At 39.9% G+C, this 27,114-nt stretch overlaps 1 protein-coding gene across 11 annotated transcripts; it reads left to right on the plus strand.

Annotated features, from left to right (window-relative positions):
* Positions 1-683: 683 nt before the first annotated feature.
* LOC122768643 (protein starmaker-like) lies at positions 684-13,091 on the plus strand. Of its 11 annotated transcripts, none has more exons than XM_044024787.1 (14): positions 685-1,165; positions 5,434-5,724; positions 5,940-6,209; positions 6,623-6,718; positions 6,880-6,939; positions 7,860-7,997; positions 8,223-8,261; positions 8,350-8,424; positions 8,747-8,914; positions 9,904-10,041; positions 10,267-10,305; positions 10,394-10,469; positions 10,786-10,952; positions 11,335-13,091. In XM_044024787.1, the coding sequence occupies exons 1-14, from the start codon at positions 1,117-1,119 to the stop codon at positions 12,030-12,032; spliced, it is 2,304 nt and encodes a 767-aa protein (XP_043880722.1). In that variant the 5' UTR covers positions 685-1,116; the 3' UTR covers positions 12,033-13,091. The 11 variants fall into 11 exon arrangements, with proteins under 11 accessions (XP_043880733.1, XP_043880722.1, XP_043880723.1 ...); XM_044024788.1 differs by having other exon boundaries at positions 686-1,165; positions 10,394-10,468; positions 10,791-10,952; XM_044024790.1 differs by lacking the exon at positions 10,394-10,469 and having other exon boundaries at positions 686-1,165; positions 10,791-10,952.
* The last annotated feature ends 14,023 nt before the right edge of the window (positions 13,092-27,114 follow it).

Genomic DNA, 27,114 nt, shown 5'->3' on the forward strand with positions numbered 1-27,114 from the left:
AAAAAAAAATCAAGCAGACAAGAATGTTTCTGCATACTACAAAACACAAAAAACAACAACCTATAGACACACACATACTATATCAACTACCTCCCAATCAACTTGGTAGTTTTAAGAAACTGAAGTAATATCTTGTAACACTCGGTTCTTCCGCAATACATCTACCAACTCCAATTCCTCCTCAATGTCTCTCAACTCTCAATCATTACTTCTCTCTCCGTTTGGTATTTTTGACATTGAAATAAATCTATATTATTAGGTACTGTTGCTGCATTTGCCGCCTTGTCTGCTATTTTGTTCCCTTTAACCCCAATGTGTGCTGGTATCCATAAACATATTACTGTGAGTCCCATCATCTGAATTCTATATAATGTTTGTTGTATTTCTATTATGAGGTCTTGTCTGCTTTCAGAATGGCTGGACTGTTGGCTTGCGATCAGTGTTGGGTAGTAACGCGTTATGTAACGACTTTATTCAGTAACTAATAATGTAAGGTGAATACACTAACTCCGTGTCCGTTACCAAACGCTGCATTACTCTGTTACTTTTGGTAAGGTTTTACAACGGCTCACAGTTCTCATAACATTTTAGCGATCAATAAAGTTTAATTGAATTGAGAAAAAAAGCACTTGTCCCCCTCTAGCGTCCTACACGTAATCAAACACGCGCCATGAAGAGGACTGGACAGGTCAGGGCATGATGGCGAGCGAGAGGGGAAGATAAGTTTCACATTATTTTCATCTGGAGAGCAGAGGGAAAAACAACATTTGGGTATTTGGGACATTTACACACTCCGTTTCCGGCTGTTATTGTGTTGAAGTGTGAAGACCTTTTAAAACACGCTTTATTGTGAAGTTCTACATTCCAAGACACCGGAAACTGCGGTGTCGCAACTGGGTGAAAATAACTTTCACTCTGGAATTCTTGTGAAGTGTGTGCAAACGCACCTGTCGCTTCACGTTCGCAGGTACTGCGGGGAGTTTTGTTTTAAAAGTTTTAAGGTTTTACCTTCCCGACTCTACATTTCGGGAATGACAACACCTTACATCGACCAGAAAAGTGACCGTATAAGTTACATGGCGGCCGCATACCTGTGAGTTACATGCTGTCGTGAAAATGGTTCGTCGCTTCTTCCTGGCCTGGTGTGTCCTTACGTCCTGCGTAGGTGAGTTGTTTGCCATTGTAGTGATTTATTTTCCCACTTGGACATGAAAACGGGAAGAGAGACAACAGACAGTAAATGATTTACCTATATATTTATCCTAAGAGTATGAACAAGTTCGATTGTGTAAGAACAGGCAATAACAGGTCTATGGCTCAGAAGAGTTGGCTTTATCCTTTTATATATAATTTCTGATTTATCTAAAGACACACCTTGAGATTGTTCTTTCATTGAACTTTCAATCTGCATATTTAAGCTCGTAGTATTTGTGTCAAGTTTAACATACTGTTCGTACAAATGTTCATGCAAGTATATAATGACATAATTACATTTTCATAGATTTAGAATAAGCCATTTTGTAAATAAGGGCCTTGCTATATGGAGACTACCATCTTTTGTCGCCATGATATTAACAGCCCGAATGCAGAGTGCATGTTTCATGCTTTGATGCGGAAACTTTTTACCATATTTGGCATGCTACGGCTACCATAGCTACCTAAAAAAACTGTGGGAAGGGCGGGGTGAGCAGGTGAGTCTTCAGTTTGTTATTATCTGCGGTCTTTCCTTTGAATGTCACTAATTCTCACACAATGGGCAGCTCAACTGGCAAATTCAAATTGACACTGCCTTCCAAAGGGTAGCAGCAAAAAGTAATTAGAGATAAACAAAATGTAGGGCGAGTAAATAAGGTAACATAACTACTATATATGCAACATAAGCAATATAAGGTGACAGTTTGTCCTGTTTTTTAATGGAATATCCTCTAAAACTTGAGTCTGTAGCTGAACCTGCTCATGAACTGCCTCAGTTCAGCACAGAGGGGATGAGAATAGAATAGAATATACTTTATTAATCCCTTGCGGGAAATTCTTTCGTCACAGCGCTCCAGTGTACAAAGGTAACGAATGTTATAGCAGCAGTTTTTTACAAAGTTAAAAACTATGAAAATAAGTACAAATAGACCTAAGAATAAAATTACACAGTTAAAGAATACAAATAAAATAAGAATACATTTACAAGTTAAAAATTTCAAGAATATACCTCAAAACTTGCACCTCCCCCTCCCCCCATATTAACAATATAAGCAGAGGAAATATAAGCCTATTTATCATACAGAAGGGTTGTCTTGTCCATAATGGCTATTCAGCTTCAATCTCATCCTCTGTCACTGTCTGCACACTGTTGAGCTCCATCCCCACCACAGAGCTCACTTGTCTTACCAGCTTTTTCAGTTTATTGGCATCTAAACTCCCTGTGCCACCCTTTTTTAATATGCAGATAATGAAATGTCACTTTTATCCTAAAAATCATAAATCATGTACAGATCCTGCAAGTATCATGCTTTACTCTCTCTGTTGTAGCTTATTTTTTATTTATATTCTGACCCAGAGGCTGTTCTCTGTCGTGCTTTTTCGCTCTAGTTTTGTACTGTTAGATTGACTTGTATTTAATTGTATTACATTATAACCTTATATCCACATGGTCTTCTTTGTGGGGTGGGAAGTGGTCAGTTGAAATGTGTTACCTGAGCCCTGTGTGATAGATGGTGTGAAATGGAGGGCAGATTGCAACTCCTGTCTTTGTGTAAGAGTGGTTTCTTGTGCTGGATGTGAATGTGCATCTTTCTCTGCAGTCTCCTGAGCAGTTATTTAGACTGCATTCACAATGCTGTTTCCCCATAATGTCTGGTTTATTGATAGCTGATGTTGTTGCCCTCAAGCCCACAAGGTTATTCATAATAAAAAAAGTAGGTCCTTTCAGAAAACCAAGAAAGAGTTTTCCATAGAACCTTTTTGACATTGGAATCTAGCATGTTCTGTAGAGTAAATGCATCGATATATGTGATATTAATGTTATTGCTGACAAGCATAATGATGGCTCAAGAACAAGTTTCTGAGAAGAAGGTACACATGGTCCCTGTGTTGTCAGTCCATGGTGTCTTGCTTATGGAAGAAGTTAGCCATTTGCTAAGGCCGTTTACATGTGAATTGTCATCTTTTAATTAGTTGAAGCTAAAGTGCCAATCACAGCAATCCCTATTATTGCTGCTGAACCAAAAAAAAACACACTGACAAGGCTGCCAGTCTAGTCTGACTCTGTTTAGCAAGAACATGCGTAATGCTAGATGCATCAATGATGTCTAAAAAGTTGACTAATTTGATTAATCAACAAATCATTTCAGTTTTTAATTCATTATCTCTGTGATGCCAAGCACAAGTTAATGAATATCTGCTCAACAGTGGAGGACACTGATGTGAGAAACACCATTTTAGTGGTTATATATAGGCTAAGATACTTGAACACGTTGCCTATTTTTATGCCACTTTATACACCCACTTGTCGGTCATATGATTGAGGTTCCATAACGTGGTCATGCAATGATCACAAGGTTGAAGGCCAAAATCCTTGATATATATTTTTTCTTATTATTACATTCTAAACAACAAAAGAAAATAAATTTTCTTATATCACAGTTAAGAGTTTTACAACCAATACTAACTGTATCGAAACTGGTTAGTGAATTTGAATGAGCACCTGACTCATGACTCATGAAGACTGAACATTATAAACGTGACTCAGATTAACTGTTTACCTCCATTTATATTTTATGCAACCACAAAAAGGTATAAAAAAAGGCTTATAATGAGTTGTATGGGAGAGTGCACAATCAGGAAGGAGAAAATGACTAGGATGTGCAGCAGGTTAGAGTGATTAAGTATGTGATTAAGGACATTGATGGAAATGTTCTAACAAGTGAACAGAGTGTGAAGGAGTACTATGAGGAGCTGAGGAATAAGTTCAATTAGAGAGAGAGAGGAGGACAGATGGCGGAGATAGTGTCCCAGGAGTGGAAAGGCAGTTGGTTGCGATGCCGTGTGGAGGTATGTAGATGTCTAGGAAAGATAGCAGTGGACTTTTTGACCACATTGTTTCACACACTCTTTGAGAGTGAGAGAATCCTTTCGTAATGGAGACGAAGTATAGTGGTACTGGTTTTCAAACACAAAGGTGATGTGCAGAACTGTAGTAAATTACAGACGCATAAAGTTGCTCATTGTGTTCCTGTTGGGTTTCTTTGTAATAGTTGTTTACCATGTAAAGTTCCCTGAGATACTCTGTGTTATGAATTGGCGCTATACAAACAAAATTGAATTGAATCTGCCATACTATAAAGAGTAAGAAGCTTGGTGAAGGAAAGAAGTTCATGCTAAAAAAAGAATGCCACAGATGCGATTTTCTTGCTTTGAGTGTTGATGAGTTGTGTGTCTGTGTCTTTGTGGAGTTGTGGAGAAAGCTTATGATTGTGTGCCAAGAGGAACTGATATTTTATGATGAAGTTAGGAGTGGCAGTGGACTATGTGAGAGTGGTGAAGGACATGAGGGTGAGGTTACATCAGGGATCAGCTCTGATAAGATAAGATAGTCCTTTCCTTAAGTGGGGACAGTTACATTGTTACCGTAGCAAAGACAGTAAAGACAAAAATAATAAACATGCATTACCAAAAATGTGCAATATATAAAGATATTAACACTAAGATTATATTAAAAAAAATAAACAAAGGTTGAACATGGGAATTTTCACTTCCTTAGTTCTCCTAAGGAGTTCTCCTGCACTCCAAAAGACTTTAGTCTCCTTAACAGGTAGAGTCTGTTCTGACCCTTCCTGTAAAGTGCAGCAGCATGATCAGACCAGTCCAGTTTATTGTTAATGTGAACACCCAGGTATGTGTAAGATGTTACCATCTCAATGTCCATTTCCTGGATGTTCACAGCGTCTTGTTTGTATTTGTGATGGACATGTTGTGTTTACGGATGATATTGTAATCTTTAGTGAGAGTAGATGACAGGGGGAGAGAGAATGGAGAGCTGGAGGTATACACTGGAGAGAAGAGGAATGAAGGTTAGTAGGAGCAAGACAGAGTGACAAGTGACGGTGTGGTGTAAGCGAAAGTGGATGAGTTTAAAAACCCGGGGTCAACCATCCAAAGCAATTGACAGTGTAAAAGAGGTGAAGAAGAGAGTGTAGGTAGGGTAGAGTGAGTGACAAGGGCGATGTGTGACAGAAGAATAGCAACAGAAGTGATAAGGAAGAGACGCTGTGCCCGGAAGGAAGAAGCCTAATGAAGAAGAGGGTTTTCTACAACTATTCTGTTATGCATAATATGTGTAGTAAATTATAATAACTAAAAATCACAGAGGTCTTGTGTTAATGCACTTTTCCTCATATCATCCTGCATGTATCCACACTTTCCTATTCTCTGTGTCTATAGTTTCTGGACAGCCTACATATGTCCTCCAAGGGCAGACCTTCCAACTGCGACCACCAGAGATCCCTGGACAACCCGATGAAATTCTGTGGAAACACAATGGCAACAAAGTGGTGGAATTTAATGGCAAGGAAGAGGACGTGTACGGCAAATATCAACGCAGAGTCATTCTCGACTGGGTCACTGCAGAACTAGATATCACAGACGTCACATCTGAAGATAGTGGAGAATATGAATTGGAAGCGTACAGGGAAAAGCAGCTGTATCATTTTCGCTATGAATTACAGGTCATAGGTAGGTTTTTCACTAACATATAAACAGTGTACAGTTTGATGAGTTCCTGCATTCTGTAGCTAAATAATTTAATAATGACATATAGTATAAAAGTCCTTGTGGACATTTTAACTGCAGCACCAGTATGTGTTACTTTTGAGACACTACTTCATTTGCTTTTAATGTCTTGTTGAATGTTATGTATGTGATTGTAATTTAATTATACATTCATATAGACAGGGTTGCCAAGCCTACCATTTCCTGTAACATGAGTAATGGCAGCTCTAATACACATGGGACCCAGGCAACGCTGACATGCTCCGCAGAACCCACACACCCTCGGTCCATACTGAAGTATGAGTGGCAATCACGTGGAAATGTGCTGCCGGGCCCAAAGTTAACAATAAATTTGGAGGATGAAGATGCTGATCAAATACATACTTGCGTGGTGAGCAACCCTCTGACAAATGAAAAGGCTACATTCACATCAAAGAGCTGCTACTCTGGTAAGTTTTCACTCAAGTGTTTGTCATTTCACGATGATTCATTTCAGAAATTGATTTGTTTATAGAATTTAGTCACCAAATGTTTTGAGTTTCATTAAAAACACAACACTGAATTTGAAGCAGAGTTTTTTGATCGCTCAAGCGTTGCAGACTTAATTTATTTTCAATGTTGACAGAAAATCAAACACACACATTATATGTACACATGTCTGTAAACAATAATAGTGATGATAATGGAATAAATGTATGAGCTGTGTGCAAACACAAGGTGCAATAACATGACGGACTACAAGATCATGTTCAAAAACATACACTGATGTTTCACTGTAAAAGTACCACATGTGTAACGGATGTACTGTAATGTAATACAGAATTGCTATAATTGTGACTTTTGTGTTTTGGTGTTTTTGAAGATTCACCTGTAGCCCTGGTTGCCAGCCTTGTCACTATCTTTATTGTGCTCGTATGTGTGGTGTTGGCCATAGTGTTCTGCAAACTAAAGAGAAAAGGTACAGTAAAACTAATTGATGCTTTACCAAAACTAGGTGTGACAGTTTAATATGCAGCAATATAAAGCTGTTGAAGTGCAGTTCTGAAACATAAGCCACTGCTGCTACTGCCATGTTGTAATGTATTAACCAAGAACTTACGGCTTCTTTCCCCTGTCCAGCTTGTTTTGCTAAAACAAAAACAACAACAAACAAAGATGAGGAGCAGAGGTCACCAGCAGGTATGATATTGTTTCTTTTCAATGGTCAGTTCAAGACATGGGACTGCAACACACTCCTGATCAAAATTTTAAAACCCATTGAAAAATTGCAAGAATTTACATTTTGCACTGTTGGATCTTAAGAAGGTTCTAAGTAGTGCTTCAAAATGCAAAAAGAAGAAATGGGAGTGAGACAAAAAAAATTTGAGTAAGCAATTTATTGCAGTTTTAGACCACAGCCTTTAAAAGCCAACATCTTTGCAAAAATGTGGATTCAGTGCCATTTTCTGTCAGGTATCCACACTGTCATGACCTCCTGATGGCAAAGGCAAAAAAGCTGTCTCTCTTTTAACACGGTCGGGTTGTTGAGCTGCATCAGCAAGGCCTAACGCGCTGTGCCATTGCTGCTGAGGTTGGACGCAGTAAGACAGTCATTTTAAACTTCTTAAAAGATCCTGAGGGTTATGGAACAAAAAAGTCAAGTGGTAGACCCCAAAACATGTCACCGTCCCTGAGCCGGAGGCTCCAAATGGCTGTCCGTCAAGACATGGGACAATCCTCGGCCCAAATTAAGCTTGTCACAGGTGCCAACTGCAGCCCCATATAACCATTAGACTGCATCTGCGAGAGAAATTGCCTGTTTGGGGTTTGCACGAGAAACATTCTTCTTTTTGCATTTTGAAGCACTACTTGGAACCTTCTTAAGATCCAACAGTGCAAAATGTAAATTCTTGCCATTTTTTAACTGGTCTTAGAATTTTGATCAGGAGTGTGTTTGATGTTAGATGAATTTGTGTGAAGTTTGCTGCAGATCAGGGCTAGAAACCAATTCAAGTGCACATACCCCTAAAGACGAACAGTGCTCTAAATTGAAGAGTCAATAGTTTGTGATTTCTGTCTTATTACAATATATTTGAACCTTTTCATTTTGGCTTTTGAAGAATCAAAGCATCTGTTGGACCAAGCATCCACACTCCCCTCTCATCAACCACTTGAACGTCTCCAAGGTGACGGTAATATGCAAGCTGGTGTTACCAGTCACAATAAAGACAAGGACAATGGACACAGACATGTAGAAGGTAAAGGCAGGTTAACGTGCTCTCTGGTCTGCATTGTTTTATGAAGGAGTGTTGGGGATCTATTATTCTCCAATAATTAAATATGATACAAAAGTTCTTAATAAATGTCCATGACTTGTGCTTCTGTTTTAATTAATAATGAATTGATGTTTAAATTAATAAGAGAACAAGGGGATACAATTGCAGAATTAACCACAGCATTCTCAATTTTAATTTATTTTACAGGTCATAACATGGATTTACAAGATGAGACACCAAAAAAAGGTTACCCTGAGAAAACATATTTATCACCACTGATGTATAGACAAAAATCGTGTAACAGATGCATTAAACCAATTGTGACTGTTTGCAGGTCATGTCAAAGGATGCGTAGCTATATTTAATTCAAAGAGTAATGGACAATCTTCACCTTCAGACACACATAGAGGTGATTTTTGTATCAACTATGCATGTGATGAATTACTTTGTAATCAATAAGATGCATGCTTGATTCCAGTAACATTCAAAAACATTGATTACCTGAGATCAGATTTCATAATTCATTTAAAGACATAAATTTAATATAATTATTAACAGGTTAATGAGATTGTTGGCTTTTGTTAACATTAAAATCTGCTCATGTATAATATGTGACAGAAAAGTGAAACCTAAACTGACCAAAATGTCTGAAATTGAAATTGAAAATGAAATGATGTTGCTTCCTCCTCAGACTGACCTTCAGCTCCTCTGAATCTGTCTTTATGTTTTAGGTTTAGGTTTAGAGAAGAACACAGACCAGGATGAGGGAGCTGTATCTTCTCCATCCCCTCTTGGTAGAAAGCTGGATCAGGACAGTTCCATCAGCAAAGACAAAGCAGATGTCAACGAAGATCAGTTGAGAAGAAATTTAGGGAACGAGATGGAACCAAACCCAGCTGGTGAGTTGGACATCACTAAGGACACACAGTCTGATGTGAAACCATTTCTTGAACAGCCAGGTTTGGAAACCACACTATTCAAACTTTGTTTCTCCCTATGAAAAGTAAATCATACTTATTGATACAAATCGACACAAATTATGTTTAGCACATGTTATAGGTGCCATGTTGTATCTTAAGAAGGTTCTAAGTAGTGCTTCAAAATGCAGAAAGAAGAAATGGGAAAGAGACAAATATAAATTTGAGTAAGCAATTTATTGCAAACAACCATTAAACTGTAATAGGCTGTTCATCAGCTGATCAAAAGTTTAAGACCACAGCCTTTAAAAGCCTAAATCTTTGCAAAAATGTGGATTCAGTGCCATTTTCACACTGTCATGACCTCCTGATGGCAAAGGCAAAAGATCGCACTAAGACAGTCATTTTAAACTTCTTAAAAGATCCTGAGGGTTATGGAACAAAAAAGTCAAGCGGTAGACCCCAAAAAATGTCACCGGGCCTGAGCCGGAGGCTCCAAATGGCTGTCCGTCAAGACACGGGACGATCCTCGGCCCAAATTAAGCTTGTTACAGGTGCCAACTGCAGCCCCATAACCATTAGACTGCATCTGCAAGAGAAAGGTTTTAAGAACAAAAAAACGTCTTCAAAGGCCTCGTCTCCTTCAACGGCACAAAATTGCCTGTTTGGGGTTTGCACGAGAAAACCAAACATTCTTCTTTTTGCATTTTGAAGCACTACTTGGAACCTTTCTAAGATCCAACAGTGCAAAATGTAAATTCTTGCCATTTTTCAACTGGTCTTAGAATTTTGATCAGGAGTGTGTTTGATGTTAGATGAATTTGTGTGAAGTTTGCTGCAGATCAGGGCTAGAAACCAATTCAAGTGCACATACCTCTAAAGACGAACAGTGCTCTAAATTGAAGAGTCAATAGTTTGTGATTTCTGTCTTATTACAATATATTTGAACCTTTTCATTTTGGCTTTTGAAGAATCAAAGCCTCTGTTGGACCAAGCATCCACACTCCCCTCTCATCAACCACTTGACCGTTTCCAAGGTGACGGTAATATGGAAGCTGGTGTTACCAGTCACAATAAAGACAAGGACAATGGACACAGACATGGAGAAGGTAAAGACAGGTTAACGTGCTCTCTGGTCTGCATTGTTTTATGAAGGAGTGTTGGGGATCTATTATTCTCCAATAATTAAATATGATACAAAAGTTCTTAATAAATGTCCATGACTTGTGCTTCTGTTTTAATTAATAATGAATTGATGTTTAAATTAATAAGAGAACAAGGGGATACAATTGCAGAATTAACCACAGCATTCTCAATTTTAATTTATTTTACAGATCATAACACAGATTTACAAGATGAGACACCAAAAAAAGGTTACCCTGAGAAAACATGTTTATCACCACTGATGTATAGTAAAAAGTCGTGTAACAGATGCATTAAACCAATTGTGACTGTTTGCAGGTCATGTCAAACAACAAGTTGATAAATTTACTCCAAAGAGTAATGGACAATCTTCACCTCCAGACACACAGAGAGGTGATTTTTGTATCAACTATGCATGTGATTAATTACTTTGTAATCAATAAGATGCATGCTTGATTCCAGTAACATTCAAAAACATTGATTACCTGAGATCAGATTTTATAATTCATTAAAGACAATCAATTTAATATAATTATTAACAGGTTAATGAGATTGTTGGCTTTTGTTAACATTAAAATCTGCTCATGTATAATATGTGACAGAAAAGTGAAACCTAAGCTGACCAACATGTCTGAAATTGAAATTGAAAATGAAATGATGTTGCTTCCTCCTCAGACTGACCTTCAGCTCCTCTGAATCTGTCTTTATGTTTTAGGTTTAGAGAAGAACACAGACCAGGATGAGGGAGCTGTATCTTCTCCATCCCCGCTTGGTATAAAGCCGGATCAGGACAGTTCCATCAGCAAAGACAAAGCAGATGTCAACGAAGATCAGTTGGGAAGACATTTAGGGAACGAGATGGAACCAGACCCAGCTGGTGAGTTGGACATCACTAAGGACACACAGTCTGATGTGGAACCATTTCTTGAACAGCCAGGTTTGGAAACCACACTATTCAAACTTTGTTTCTCCCTATGAAAAGTAAATCATACTTATTGATACAAATCAACTCAGATTATGTTTAGCACATGTCATTGCGTCATACGCGTGTCTCTCTGAAATGACTGCTGCCAGTCTGTTCAGATGGAAAAGCTAATAATAATAGTCAGCAATAACAGCTAGCTGTGCTCTTTGATGAGGTATGTTAAGCATATGTTTAGCTGGACAGTACTATAGTGATTAAAAAATGAAAAGGAATTGTGAATATAAAGCTTTGATACGAATTGAATTGCACTTTTTTAAAAAATAATCTGTTTCAGAATCGGAGAAAAAGGAAGATGAAAATGAAGAGGCAGAGTCTCCTCCTGCAAAGGGCAATTCTCCTCCCACTGCTGATAAGTGTCCACCTTTGACCCAAAGCTCTCCCGATATGAGAACTAGGGAAGGTGCCAACTCAGACCAGGTTACTGATGAAACTTCAGAGGAAAATGTCAGAGAGTCTCACTCAACAGGCTCGGTGAAGAAGCAGCCATCATCAAGAGGATCAGAAACTGCTTTACATGCACAAGACCCAAACTTGTCTCAGGATGAAATGCACACAAGTAAAGACGACCAGGGAGACTTGGACAAAGCACTTTCTAAAGATGAAAGTGAATCAGATCATAAAAGTAATCCGAAGGTGGAAGAAATGGATTCAGAGGAGGATCTGTATTTAGATGCCTCTCAGCAGCCTCATCAGAGTCCCACACAAACAGAACCTGATGACTCTAAAACTCTGAACAATGAGGCCCATGCAGATCCAGAGCAAGGACCAGAAAATATGAGAAGGCCCAAGTCGGAGGAGTCCGAGGAACAATCAGCCTGCGACACAGCAGATTTAGAAAAGGGTGAGGGTGAAGGTGAAGATACAGCTGAGGAAAACAAAAAGGACCAATGCGGCCCAAAGGAAGAAAAGACAGGCAGCCTCAACATGAGTGAGGATAAAGAGAGAGAAATGAAAACTGAAATTGACGACTAGGTGTTCGCACAACAAGAAAAAAATGATGTCAAAGTTAGCACTGAAGAAGAGCCTCAGAAAACAAAGGTCGACATTCAACTGAAAAAAGGAGAAGGTACAAGGTTGACTGAAAACCGATGTATCTTTATCTGTTTTTAAGAGTCACAATTCAAATCAGTAACAGTTGTTGGTACCATACTAAATCCACGGATGATATAATGTTAAGATTCTGAGCATTCAGAGGAAAACATAAGTAACAGAGGAATGAAATGTTTTTTTATACAGTTGCCTTCTATTTTATTTTTGTAATTTTCACCATGTCTCTAGATTCCAAAGAACAAACACACCTCTGCATTAAGCCTCCTCGCAGATAATGTAAAGGACAACAAATAACACAAACACAGGGGCAGGACTGTTCTGAGGAAACACAAGTTTTATCATACCATTTTATTCTTGTAAAAAAATGTAATGTTTTTAAACACTATCCACTGATCTTTTGATCTGATAATATATAAGGGCTGGGTGTGTTTTTCAGCACTGATTATTATTAATTGTTTGTAATTTTGATTCAGAACAGTGCCACTATAGTTTCTATTAAGAAACCACATACACAAATATACTGCTGTCTTTTTTTGACAGCCTAAGAAGAGGTAATGTGTAGATTTGCATAACACTGACAATCTATTACTGACAGACAATAAAACACTCATTGCTCATGTATTTGTCATTATATTTTTATGTCAATAGGGGGCAGTGTTTGTCAGTCTTTATATCCACTCACTTGCAGATTTTTGGGCTATTAGTCCTTTTTAGCTCCTTCATCTGTTGCAGTTGAGGGACCTTTTGGTTGTAAAGGCTGAGTTAACAAATACAAAGTAGAAAATATAATTCTGAAGTGTCGGTCTTCAGGAATTTACTGCTGAAGCAATGGTGCAATGATCTGTCTGTTATTTGTTTCTTGTATTCAGGACAGCGTGTTTTAATATACAATCATTTTGTAAGGAATGTTTCATTTGGAAATCATTCAAGGACACAATTAAGAGAAGCTTGTTTTAATAAAATTAGTCTTATTGGACACAGCATTTTGCACGAGTAAGTCATTCAAAGAGGAGCAACACGACAGCCACTGTAAAACAGCTCTGTGATGTAAATGCATATAATCCACGTTCACTCGGTGCTGTATGTCAAGCTGTTGTAGATTTCTAAGGGCACTGTTTGGGCCATGTGAAAAAAAAAAAAAGCCAGATTATTTTAACCTCTGAGTCACGGAGACGTCTGTGATCTAGTACCACCTGACCCGTGGGTTCAGCACACAAGCAGAGAATGAACACTATCACATTTCTGTGGCCGCAAACAAATACTGAAGGAAATATTAAGAGTATTGAATTATTTGTGGCGATAAGGCTGCGCCTCTTCAGACGAGGGTCACAATGTGGTTCCACTGAGACGTGTTGATGGCAGCAGGGAGGCTCACATCCTCTCCGCTCATGCCGTGCCTTGCAGCGATGCTCTGTCTTTCCATGCCAACACCTTTAGTGCTTATCTTTCTCCTTCTTTTTTTTTTCTGGTTTTCCTCGATATTGAAAAGTGTGACAAACAGAATGGCAGCCCATGCTGTGCCACTGTGCAGGAAGTGCTTTTGAATGCGGGAAAGGTCATTTAATTTTCCCTCATTGTACATTTATAGTACACTAGAGTGCAATGTTCTCTCAAACACCGGCCCAATTACACTTTCCCGCTCAGAATCTTTAGGTCATCTTTGGCCGTGCTGTAATAGAAGCGAGGGGTGTTGGGGGGGGCGTCACCCTCCAGAACTGCCTTTTATACCAGGTTGATTAGCATGCTGGCTTGTTTAAATCGCCTCCTGGAGGGCTGATGTGAAATTGAACAATATCCCTCGACTTTAGAGACTAGCCCCATGGCTTCTCATTTATTTTTATGCAGAGTTAGGACAGCACCTCGGTGCAGCTCCACTGCTCTGAGCAGACTGGGTAGATAGGCCAAATCAATTAATATCAGCTCAATAAATGTCCTTGGCTCTTTCTAGATCATATTGCGAACGTGGTGCCCAACATAATTATGTGGATAAATTGAGTGGTTGAACCTTGTATTGAAGTAATCTCCCTTTCCTGTCTCTATAAATGAATAACTTTTATTAATTCCTTTGGACTCTGCTTTTACAATAGGAGGAGTAATGACAGGGCAGTGTTTGTCATAGTTATTACTAGACTAAATTTAAAAACATTTCCCTCTGGTATTGTCATGTTCACAACTCAACCTCTATGCTTTTAATTTTCTGATAACACTTGGTCGTCCTGTAAAATACAAGTATACCCAAGGCAGGAATATTATTATACTCACAGAGGCAACCACATAATAAGTTTTACAAATATGAGACTTAAAAAAAAGGGGGAAAAGACCAATATAATGTGTCTCAGCTCAGAGTGATCTCAATAAAAAAAAAAAAGAGCTCACTTGTGACCAGATAGTTGTGGTGATTTAAACACATACAGTACAATGTTGTCGTTACTCCACTAATGAGGCTTAATTTGAAGATGTTATCTTGAATTTGGTTGTGTTTTAACTACACAGGGAGGGAACTGTTAGATGCACCTTTGTTGGCATGTTCATATTTGGCAACCGCAATATAAACACTGGATATTAGACCACCTCCTGGCTGTATGAAGGTGTGTACAAGTGTCAAAACTCTTATGAAACCCCATGGTGGAAATATTCCTGAATGAATCTTAGTTGTGTATACACATATATATGTATACTGTGTATATATATATATATATATGTATATATACATATACATATACATATATATGTAGGTTTTTTGTGTACTTGTAATTGCTTGTAATTTTACTTAAGTATGTGTTTTTTTGGAAGTACTGTACTTCGCTACCTTTTAAATCACATCCGTTAGTGAGTAAAAGAAAATGTTGACCTGAGTTAAGGTGAATGGTGACCGGTGAATGATGAGGACAGACAGGTGAATGATGAGGACAGACAGGTGAATGAATGATTGGGTCAGGTGAATTGGCGCTAATTAAGTCCCTGAGTGAGTGAGAAAGTTAAAGCATTTGTGACCTTTGACCTGTTTTGATTGATACACTATGTGTTTACATATTTCACTTTGTCAGCACTTTAATTTGTAAAGTTTTGCCTTTCTGCACCAGAAAGCTCTGTTATCAGGGCATTCAGACATGTTGTAGTCTGTCTCTCTTTGATAAGTAATGTCATACATTTTTCAATTTCATTCACTTTTTCCTCCCTGTCTCTTTGCCTCTGATACTTGTTCAAAACAGATCCTGTATTGATTTGACTGAGAAAAGACTTGCATGAACTCTAATGTCAAAACACTGCCAGATTATTTTTTTTTCCTTCATTTGGCAGATTTACTTGTTGGGGCAAAATTGAACTGAACATAACGGAAACATTACCAGAAATCGTTTTTCTTTTCTTTTTTGTGGAGGAATGAATGGCTCAGGCCAGCCGCCTTCCCACGATAACTGTCCTGAAGCTCAGCATACATTTGGCTGCTGTCAGAACTTGGGACCCATAAAGTCTGAAGTTGAATTTAAAATGTTGAAAAGATTTGAACATTTCTTCCATCGACTTCGGAATGTAAACATCAGACAACTGATTACATCCAAAAACGTTGTCATTTAGCGATGCAGCAATCCCGCCAATTACAGCGTCTCAGGCATCCTCTTGTGGCCTGGCTATGGCTTGAAGGTGGATCTGTCACACGGCATCTTGGTTAAAATTTCCATCACAAACATCAATAATAGAGTCAATATGTGAATATTTTTTATTTTGTAAGACGAGGCAACATTTGACATGATTTCATAACGCTTTCTCGTGGGCATTTGCTATGGTGCACGTTTTCATCTTTGTGGTGGGACTGTAGGTCCTGACCTAATTGGTGCATGTTATTGAAACAGTATGGACACACAGCAAGGTATGAAGATAAGCCAAACACTTCATACGAGGCAAATCTCCTTAATAAACGACTGGATGGAGAACACTGGCTTACATTAGTTGTTGTTTTTGCCACACCAGTGCTTCTAGTCTGTCTGCTGGTTCTTTGTCTATATCTGAGCATTTCCTTTAATGTCACATCAACACAATTCAACATTTACTAAACTGGACTGTCACAAGATTTGGTACTGACTTGTGGCTTTACCCAAACCTATGCATTTAATTTACTCTGAATTTTTTTTAATGAAATGCTTCAACCATTGGATCAACTTTTAAATTGGTACAGACATTCATGCTAATCATTGCATTCAAACATGTTTGATTTGGTTTGTGACCACATACTGTACCTGTAAAACTAATATGGTACATTATTATTATATGAGCACTACGACGGAGTATTTGGGCCAAACTGAAGACATTTTTTTGAAAATCTTTTGAGAATAAATACATAATATTATGAGAATAAAGTTGCAATCTTTCGAGAATAAAGTCGCAATATTATAAGAATAAATTCATTATTATTATTCAAGCAAAATCTCATATTATCAGCTGCAAACCTGCGTCCAGATGAGAAACGTGAAGCATTTTTGTGAAGTGGCATTTTGATTGGGGCTTCACAAATAAAGAAGTACTTACTATTTTTGGCACATCAGCACCTCTTTATCTTTAGCATCAGGACTTTGAAAAGATTGTGAAAGAAAGCGAGTCTGTTTGGAAGAAAGAATCACACCAGGTTGGAGATAATCATCTGGGTAGTGGTCGACTGCAAGGATAACGCTGGTTATGTCTGTGTTCTGTTGCTGTTTAATAATAATAATAATAATAATAATAATACATTAGATAATGATAAAAAAATCTCATAATATTATGACTTTATTCTCCTAATATTATGATTTTATTTTCGAGAGATTAAAAGTTTTTTTTCTGGTCCCAATACCTTGTCGTGAAGCACAACCTCAGCACATTAGGATTAATATTTATCTTTGGATTTAAGCCTCAGAGTTGGCTACAGACTCTTATTGGTCTCATGTGTTATTCATCAAGAAAACGTTTTAAATTGATGAAGCGCTTGCAAAGCAAAGATATACATACTGTATATTCAATTTATGCCTGGTGATGACACATGACTGCACGATGACGCATGACTACATGACCCTGTGCACCGAGGAGAGAAATGCGAAAAGGAAATAATAGTATGTGACTAAACCAGCGATATATCATCTAGTAGCCATGAACCTGTAAGTAATAGCCCTCGTGTTGTACAAGACACCTGAAAATAGACCAATCGAGGATGTAGCATGAGCTGAATAGACAATCCGATCTCATTGTGCACAGCAATCTGATCTCAGTGATGACCCTGGAAGCGTCGTATTAATCCCAGCTGTGAATGTAATCATGTCACATGATCGTGATGAGGTTATAATCTGGATACTCGTACAGTACACACACTTTTGTGTCAAAACCAGGTGTAAGTGTAGTCATAGAGGGATAACACTGTTTTGCTTTAACTGACAAATGTATTAAGTTTCATTGAGCACCATTCATCATCTGGTTTCACGTTCTCTTTTTTTTTTTTCTTCTCCCCCAAACACACTTACCACCATATGACGCTATAATTTGTCAAGGATAAACTCCGCACGAGTTGTTAGACGTGACTTTACAGGCAGAGCTGTCAAAAGAGCTTATGTTTTCAATTTCATTACAATTTTAAGCGACTCTGAAATTATTTGTAATTATCTTTAAAGTAAAAAAAGAAGAAGTATGAATTACCCTTTTCAGAATCTGGCAACGCATCGTTTCAGTGCCACGGACAGACAGTTTCTGACATGCAGCAGAGAAAATTGCTTTGTTTTTGTTGTCTGTTGTCATGTGCATATGTGTTTCTGTGAATACTTGCCCCATCGGTTGAGTCACTGTAAGCTTTGTCAGTTCTTTATTCGAACAAGCTGCCTCTCAGTGTGCCGCACGGACGCATCTGTGCTCGTGCACAATCAAGAACAACCTGACACGATTCTCCTGTGGCAAAATGGGAAACACTTGCAGCGTATATCGCCTGCCTGCCTGTCTGCCTGCCTGGTACTGTCTGATGGAGGAGATTAAAGCCAAAGCAAACAAAATGTACTCTCTCCGGCTCGGAGTTGGTCGATGGTGAGACCACCAGAGGGGAACAGCTCACTCGACTATGTCATCAGATCACATTATCATGGATCTCTCCAGCTCTCTGAGTCTGGCCTGTGCTTTCACTAACAGTTCTCATGGCTCCCTGTCGCCTCTCATATCACGAGTGTGATAGGAAATTGTGATGACCTCACCGAAATAAAATGGCGCATCTGAGTGCACAGAGATGCACATTGAGCTGCTTTTTTTTTCCCAGGCTTTTGTGTAAAATCACTTACTTAAATACTTAACAACCTCTGTTAACAGTGGGAGGAAATAATGAGTCGGCACTGCAGCTCTCGGTAATTGTTGCCAGTCTACCGTTGTATTTAATGACTGTTTTGTCTTCTCACCAAAAAAAAATGATATGCATGCAGCGCATTGTATTGTATTCATTGGCTGCAAAGCTAATTGTCCACAACAATTATAAATGCATTCTGAGAGAATATGTTGTTGAGTAATTATCTACACGAGAACGAAAGTTCACCCATAAGTGTGTGACTTGGTTAATTGAGTCTTGTTTAAGTGAGTAAAATGCAACCAAGGAGACGGAAATGACATTTTTACTCATTATAATTATTAATTCGAAGCACGTGTCCAAATAACGATGTCAGGAATGTCAGTGATACAATCCAGAAAACAGAAAAGAAAACGTCTTTCTTTCAGTGAAAAATCGATTCTGAATTTCAGGGACAATTGTGGGCTATTTAAGATTTTTATGAAAATAAAATATTACCAAAACAACATGTACAACTCACTGTCTGTGTCTGTTGTGGTCGGGCTGTGGAGTCTGAATACATCCAAATGTTCTCCATATGTCTGGCAGCTCCACTGACCCCTCATATTTAAACATGCCATGGCGGTTGTGTTCCACACTTGGCCAGTGTGCAGCCATGTTGTTGTTTTACTTTACACGAGTATTACAGCAGTAAAACTCCCAGTCAGCCATAACAAGGAGAGATAGATCTACTATTGTGGCATGTCTAAATTTGGAGTGGAGTACAAGCTTGCCACTCATGCACATATTATTGCCAGCGCAGGACTTTTATGTACCCCATAATGATGGGCATGGAAAAGAAACAACTCCCGCTGTTAAGCTCCCTCAGTGAGACAGAGAGTCACTTGTATGTGAAAGTGAGTCTTACAGCCAAATGTTCTAATTGTTTATTTGTGTCTTGATGGCAGCTTGTCACTTCTGCTTCTCAGATCTGTCCGTGAGGGAGTGATTCATGCGGACAACACCACAGATTGTTGACGATTATCCTAAACACCCGAAACAACTCCGGCATTTGGCACCGTGCGGCACAAAAGACGACATGTCTGTCATTGTACGTGCATAAATGTTAGTCCATGTATCATCCACATACAATAATGTCTACTCTCGTGTGTGTGTGTGTGTGTGTATACATTCCTGTTGGCATGTGCATGTAGTGTGGGATCTGGCGAGTTTCTCTCCACCCATGGTGGGCCTCCCTCAGCCAGATGGATGGTCTCAGCCGGTGTCAGGGAGGTGACAGCTGGCTGGCCTGGCCTCTCCTGGCCATGGCTCTGGATCCTGTCCTCTGACAGCTCCTGACAGCTCCTGACGGGTGACGCGTTTATCGCTCCCCCTCACCCACCCATGAGCTTGCATCATGGAAACTCCTGGTTTAGTGAGAAATCAATGCCGTTTCACAGCGTGCCTTAATGAAAAGTAAATGATGCAAGCCACACCCCGGTGAGATGACGCCTGAACTCATAAGTGCGCTGGAGGAAGTAGCCTCCCTACTGGTGATTGAATAATTAGGCTTTCTCAGTGGCTGTGAAACATGTTTTACAGAGGAAACGAGTAATGGGTACTTCACTCCCAACTTAAATGAGACAGCAGGTCTTGCTTCAGTCAGTTCACTGTGTGAAAACCCTTATTAGGTAAACACCGCACACTGTCACATAATCCCGGAGGAAGTGCAAACATTATAATAAGTTATCGCTGCTTCTTGCACGTCACGTGACACCTATCTCTGTGTACCGACATTACAGTCGGCCATTCATTAGAGACTTGGGAGACCTGAGCTGCAGTGAGTGTTGCTGGAACAGTTTTCAGAGTCTTTGTTATGTGTTTGACTCATTATTTTTTTTCTTTTTTTAGCTTCCATGTAGTAGGTTTCAGAAGGGACAGTGATGGGGTTATCCGTTAAATCAAGACCACTGGGTTCTGTGTTAATGAGACAGCTCTGCGGGGATGAGGAGAACACACACAGAGCAGCCCAGGAGACGTCTGCTGGCCTCCCCAAGGTAATTCCCTTAAATGAAAAGCAGACTGCATGCTAGTCATTGTTGCATCAAGGGGGCGAAGATGAATAGTGACGGTGTTGTGTTTCAACACACCTCGCCATGTTCTTATTATAAGACTGGAATGAGTGGAGGTGGGGTACCTTGTTCAGATGCTCCCCGCCGATGCTCTTTCTTAACCAATAACCCTTGACTAAAATGACTTGTGCCACACCGGCTGTGTCACGCAGCTTTGGAAAATGGAAGCTTTATCCCATCAAGGCCTTTTTCATTTTCCACATTCGGATTTTCTCCTGCCTCCGAGCGAGGACGTCAACATCAGGACCGAAGCCCTCTACATGTGGGAAACATTAAGGGCGCATGGAAGAGGCTCATTTAAGGCCTTGTTAGCTGGTGCTTTAAGTGGGACTATTAATATCGATCGTCCTGTGACATAAACAGGCTCAGTTCACACCGCCTGTTCAGCGCGAGAGCCTCAGCGTCACTCTGTGCACACGGGCGAGCATGTCACATTCAGCTTTGCATCAGCTATTGCTATCAAACTGCCCCAAGCTGTGATTTCGAAGCTAATCGCCTCTCCAGATGTTTTCCCTTGTATTTCATTGAATCCAACACCTCTGCAGGGCCACTGTCTAGCCATAAATCACCGTCTGCATGCTGTACGTGGAGAATGTGAGGATGTGGCCTGATGCATAAGTCACATGTTTGATTCATGAGCTCACTGTGAATAGCTTTAGGACACCAGTGAAACAATTAGCTGTTACCTTAACCCCGAGGCCACAAAGTCTCTTAAAGGGGTTTAGTATCCCCTTTATAAGCCCCGAAGCCCCCGCTCAAAGCCACAGGGACAGCAGAGCTTTATAAGAATGATTTGGTTTTATGTGGTATTCTTGGATGACAGTCCACCACCAGTCACTGTGCAGTGTTAGCAATAGTTCACGGCTTTATTTGGTCCGGCAAGCAAGCCTCAGTTCCAACTGTCTGAGATAAGTCAGGTTGAACAGATGTCTGATAAAATGTTCTGTTCTCATCCGTCTAATGTCAATGTACTGTGTGACCAAGGTTGTTATTAATCTCTGTAAAGCATCAGGCGGTGTTTTTCTTCCAATAGCTCAGCCAGACTAAGGTCCTAGTAGGAATTACATCTGTATCAATATCCAGCATGAGAGCTGCACATTTATCACACATGCATCCCATTTTTCTTCACCTAATTAAACTCCCCCATTTTTATAATTTGTTTTTCTTCCTAGCCGTCTAATGAGCGTCTTAGCCCCGTAATTGATCCAAACTTTTATGAATCTATAGACAGAACAAATCACATGAGCTCTAAAAGGTTATTTTTCACCCTAAGTCTTTTCTCCGGCTGCCTTTTTGGTTACTTAAAACCTTTGGGAAATCATGCCATCTCAAATCTGTCTCCTTCCTGAATGGATGTCACCTCTATCCCACTTTTTAGCTTTTATATGTGGCCACTGGCAACTCAGAAGTCTTTTAATGTGCAATCCATCTGCTCTTTGGTTCATAGAGGAAATGAGCAGATTCATAATCTCTACCTGCACTGGGAAGGGTGATCTGACATGGTGACAAGAATGAGTGATTCGGTGTTTAAGTTTATCTTTCTAGGACATTTGCACTTGGCTTAGACACATGGCGGAAAATAAAATGGCATAAATCTGTTTTCTTCCACTATCTTCGGCTCTCCAGTACCATGAATCATCAAATATCATGAGAAGGGGAAAAGAAAATGCTGCTGCAGATGCAAAAGTTTATGATCCGTTACTCGCACGCTGTTAGACATTACCCAAATGTAGTTTCCCACCCTTCACATGTGATGTGTATTTGCTCGTCCACATTTAATCCTGTGTATACTGTAGGACCTCTGTGCATTAAACACACATACGTTACACATATATATGTATATGTATATATATATATATATATGTGTGTGTGTATTTATTGGTTACATCAGTTATTTAGAGGAAAATATAACTATGTGTATGTAGCTGACATTGTTGTGTCTATGGCATTTTTACTTTAAAGGCGACATAGAATGCTTGTATCACACATATATGTTAGTTATGGAGGTCTACTTACATATATCAACTTGTTTTCATGATTAAAAACCTCCTAATCGCTGCAAACGAGCCGATCAAAATATCTCCTCACTGACGCTCTCGTCAGCCGCGCTGTTTCAGACCAAAACCACACCCCTAGAATGTGGACTGTGTTGTGATTGGCCAGCCAACGAGAGCTTTCCCACTGTCCTGTGATTGGCCAGGTACCTGGAAGTGACGTAATAGATAGGCCAGCTCTCAGATACACAGCTCCCCCTCTGGCACGGTGGATGCTCTGCATCTCAGCAGCTACAACGAGAGTAGTTCTTCTTCTGCGGTTGAATGTACGCAACCGGATGTGCCCGGACTAGTGCCCGCACCAGGAGGCGCTACGGTGGTGAGAGGAGTGGTGAGGATTTTGGATGACGATATCAAATTAAGGAAGTGCCGATCCGCTTCGCAGAGCCCAGGAAAACAATACAACACTATTCTCTCAGCAGTGGCTGAACTGTTTGTTCTGAAACTTTACGGTTTCATAAACGAGGTAATGACGCAGATACACACACACAAACGCAGTGTTAATTGGAGCTTCCGGTCTATGTGGCCTTTAACATGAGCTTCGTCAACATGTCGTTCACGTTATTGTGTATGAATACTAACTGCAAGCCTTAATTTGGTGATGCACGTGTATATTTTGTCAGCAAAACGCTATTTGGAAAGGTTGCCACAGTGACACCTGAAAGGCTGTCGCTGTCTCCTCCAAGACAACAACAAAGCAACCAGAACAGCTGTGTTGAATGTGATAAAACGCATCCTGTTATTCATTTTATACAAATGACCTGCACATGTTTGGCACCGCTTTGCCCTCAAGGTTAAAGGTCTCACCCAAGCCTGAATAGGGATGTAAAGGACAGTTGGTAGAGCCCAATATCTACGTTCGGACCATAGACCATATATAAAACATTTGACATAGTCTTCTGCTTTCCTCCTGAAGCCAAGAAGGAAAGAAGAATATATTGAATAGTTACTGGGGCGACTCCACCTTTAGATTCAGAGTCATTGTCATTTGAAGGAGACCCATTTGCATGACATCAGTGTGATTGGAACCAGATGACTGGATTATGTCTGAAAGTGTTAGTATATGGGGGTGTGTCTGTGGCATGTGTTGAAGGACATGACTGATAAATGAGGAAACCAATTAAAGGAAGTAGTAATGGTGGTGCTAAAAGGTGGCTGGAGCTTGAGGTCTGGACGTCTTTTCACCAGGTTCACAACCCCCGGAGCTGTCGGGATGTTCTGCGCTTGATGCAGAGATTTGACAAGCTGATATCAAGCCTGCCCAGTGCTCTCGCCGTGTGACCAAATGAAACCTGCAACAACTCTAACGTTTATCAAAGGCCTTGTAAATGTCAGCACAGGAACCGTTACAGACGTGACATGAAAAGGAGGCAGTAAATGCAACATTATGGATTCCAACTGCCGTAAAACAATAAAGAAGAAGGCCGACATATAGACAAGGACAGAGCCTCCAGACAAAAGAGGACTGGAATGGATATTAAAGACAGTCATGTAACATCATGAACGCCAACTGTTGTAAAACACCAGAGAAGAAGAAGAGACTTATAAAGGTCATAACCTGGATTTCATTACAGTTCCTAACCTCTGATTGTAAAGCTGTGCTTTTTGAATCTATAATCAATACAGTTTGATTTGATTGAACTGGACTGTGCTGTTGCTCCACCTTGCGCTGCCTTGGCTGAAGTGAAGGATCCAGTCGTAAGAATCTCTTTATTCTAAGGTCATTTGTTAGAAATCAGAATCTCACTTTTTGGGCTAGGTATCCATTTAAAGGTCGCAAAGTCACTCACAATGAACAATAGCACCGACTCTAAACCAGCAATAACAAACACTTTTTTTTTTTTTTATTTGACTTCCGAGTTGTGTTCCAGGAAATTTTTAAGACATTTCAGGTCACTGGCAGTTTGTTAGTGAACTTTTCATATTCAATAAAAATATATTGATAGCAAAAGCCGTTCAGCGGGGGGAAAAAAAAATAAATTGGAGCACATTAATCTCTTTAAATGTGGACCGTTCCACTGGGAATGGTATATCCACGTGTTCCTTTCCTTGACATTCTGCTGTGCTTTTTAACAAGCTCGCGGAGACGCATAAAGCCCCTTTTCATCAAACCAGGGAACAAAGTTGATGCAATTCTTCAGAGCCGATCCTCAGAGGAGTTCTCCTCCTCCAAATGCAAATCAGAGGGGAAGAGAAAAAAAGTAATCACCATGTCATGGACAGTGGCTTAAAAAGGATTTTAAAATTCCTGCAACTTTGTGGGTTTTTGTGAAACCGTGCAATGCATGTTATCCTATGAACCAACTAAAATAGATGTTATTGTGTTTTATATTCCACTGTATCAAGTGTCACTCAATCCCAAAGAAATGATTTTGTTTTTGGAGCTTGTTTTCTCACCGAAACACAATTTATAAATGCTGCTGTGGTTACGAGGTGGTTACGAGGTAATGATGAAGATAAACAGTCTGTTTAAAGTTTGCTTTTGTTTTTAAAAATATGGATCTATGATAAATGAGCTCCTGACAAACAAACACAGGCCTGGTTCCCCCCCCCCTCTCCAAATGTCCTCAGAGGCTCACAAAGCTTAGACGAAAACAATACCACAGTCATCATGAAAGAGAATAGCAGATCCTCTACATGTCATGTGTCCTCGCCGTTGAGTGGACAAACTCTACATACAGTTTCTCTGGATTGGTCATGGAATTGTTTGAATCCCACCCTAACCCTGTGGTAACTCGTAGCCAGTCCACTCCTCACATAAACTGCATTTTTCAGCTTCTTCCCTGTATTACAATAAGTCACGCTTTGAGAGGTTTGTTTTCCTCATAATTCCGACGTAAAGTCAACACGCGGGGGACGGTGCCAACCCTTCGCGTTCTGTGGAAATCGGGGTGTCAGTGTCAGTGGTGACTGACAAAGGGAAAACTGAAGATGTAAAATAATTGAAAAGAGAGATGCCAAGCAACCAAAACCAGATGGGAAATAACTTGAGAGACAAAAGGGGATGAAGTATGACCACCGGAAGTAGCATGATGGCTACATGTTAATAATGTATGTTTTATTATTAAATTCAAACTCTCTACACCCACTGCCTAACTTTGAAAAACAAAAAAGCTTTGACTGAGCGTCCAGACTCACTGGCCCTGATCTTGGCTCGGCTCTTTTGAGTCAGAGCGAGCGTTTCTCTTGATGTTTGCTGCAGTCGTGAAGGAGCCGGACTCAACTCCCATCTCTCTTTTCTTGGACGTCATAATAACATTGTGCCAAAGGGGGCAAATATTCATTTTCACTGCAAACCCTGTGCAAGCGTTCACGAGGATAAACGATTTTCTCTCGCACATGTCGGCCTGACGTTTATGATTTGATCTGAAGCACATGTGGAGAACACCTACGATTACAAAGCCAGAGCTGTAACCCCAGAAAAGAAAGAAAGACTGCGTGACAGATAGGTATGTAATCTTTTCACTGACCCGTGTGAATTCAATTTTCATTCGGCCCTGCTGAATTTCAAGCATCCCAATCTCTGGGACTTCTGCTCGCAACAGAATAAGGTGTCTGTCCTTTACAACTGACAAAAGCACAGCGTCACTTCGGGCGCGCCCTTCTGTGAGAGTCCAAGGCTCAGATCATCTGCGTTGTATGCCTCTTCCTGAGTATATTGAACAGGCATCATCATGCAGACCCCGTTTCCCCTCATAAACACATCCAGAAGGGAGTGATTATTTCTCAAGATGTGGAGATGGAGGACTTGCCAGTTCATGCCTCTTTATGAGTGTTTTGGCACGACGTCTTGTTCCGCCTCGCGGTGCTTTTGTTCCTTTTGTTGGGGCGAGATGCTTATGCTCGCCACCCTGTGGGCCATGTGTCTCTGTCACCTTGAGCTGGGCAAACTGAGCCCAGACAAACACACACTGTGGGGTTTTTTTGTGTTTCTGTTTCTTTTCCTAGCGAAAGGCACCGTATCGAGTGTCCTCAAATTAGTACCAGTGTTGCAGGTCATAAAACATGGCATCTCCTTTAATCCGCAGTGACACAACTGTGCCCGCACTCTCTCATGTTGCAACATCAGGAATGCATTTCCATCCAACGTGAGGCTTCTCAGCCATGTTCGTGCATTTTTGAGGCCACCAATTTGTCCCCAGATTGTGAAATTTGAAGATGCAATAAATCAGTGCGTTTAGTGGGGATATTATGAGTGGTTGAAGTGTGGGCTTTGGAAAATTATTTTAAAAAAAGAAAAAAAAAAAGAAAAAAGTAAGCGCTCAGTCATAAGAACGCTTTTTATTTTCTTCCTTTTCTTGGAAGAGATGTCAGATGAATAAATGCCAGGAAGCGAGAGCATCATTAAAAAAGGAACAGATAAGCTTTGATGTCCATTCTTTAAGCTCAACACTACAGGTTTTATTTTCATTTCAAGAAAAAAAAAATCTGAATTGACCTACCTAACAGAAGTGAAATATCTGTTTGTATCCTATCTGTTTGCACAGCCTTACACACACACACACACTAGCCTGAATCAAATTATATTCACATGGAGCCAAACGGAAATTTGAGCG

This window comes from Solea senegalensis, linkage group LG4 (assembly GCF_019176455.1).
Source record: "Solea senegalensis isolate Sse05_10M linkage group LG4, IFAPA_SoseM_1, whole genome shotgun sequence".
In the NCBI taxonomy this organism is placed as follows: Eukaryota; Metazoa; Chordata; class Actinopteri; order Pleuronectiformes; family Soleidae; genus Solea; species Solea senegalensis.

Coding starts and splice junctions, on each gene's coding strand:
- LOC122768643 (XM_044024787.1), top strand. CDS start 1,117: ATGGTTCGTCGCTTCTTCCTGGCCTGGTGTGTCCTTACGTCCTGCGTA. Junction 1,166..5,433: donor TGTCCTTACGTCCTGCGTAG/GTGAGTTGTTTG, acceptor CTGTGTCTATAG/TTTCTGGACAGCCTACATAT. Junction 6,719..6,879: donor CTGCAAACTAAAGAGAAAAG/GTACAGTAAAAC, acceptor TCCCCTGTCCAG/CTTGTTTTGCTAAAACAAAA.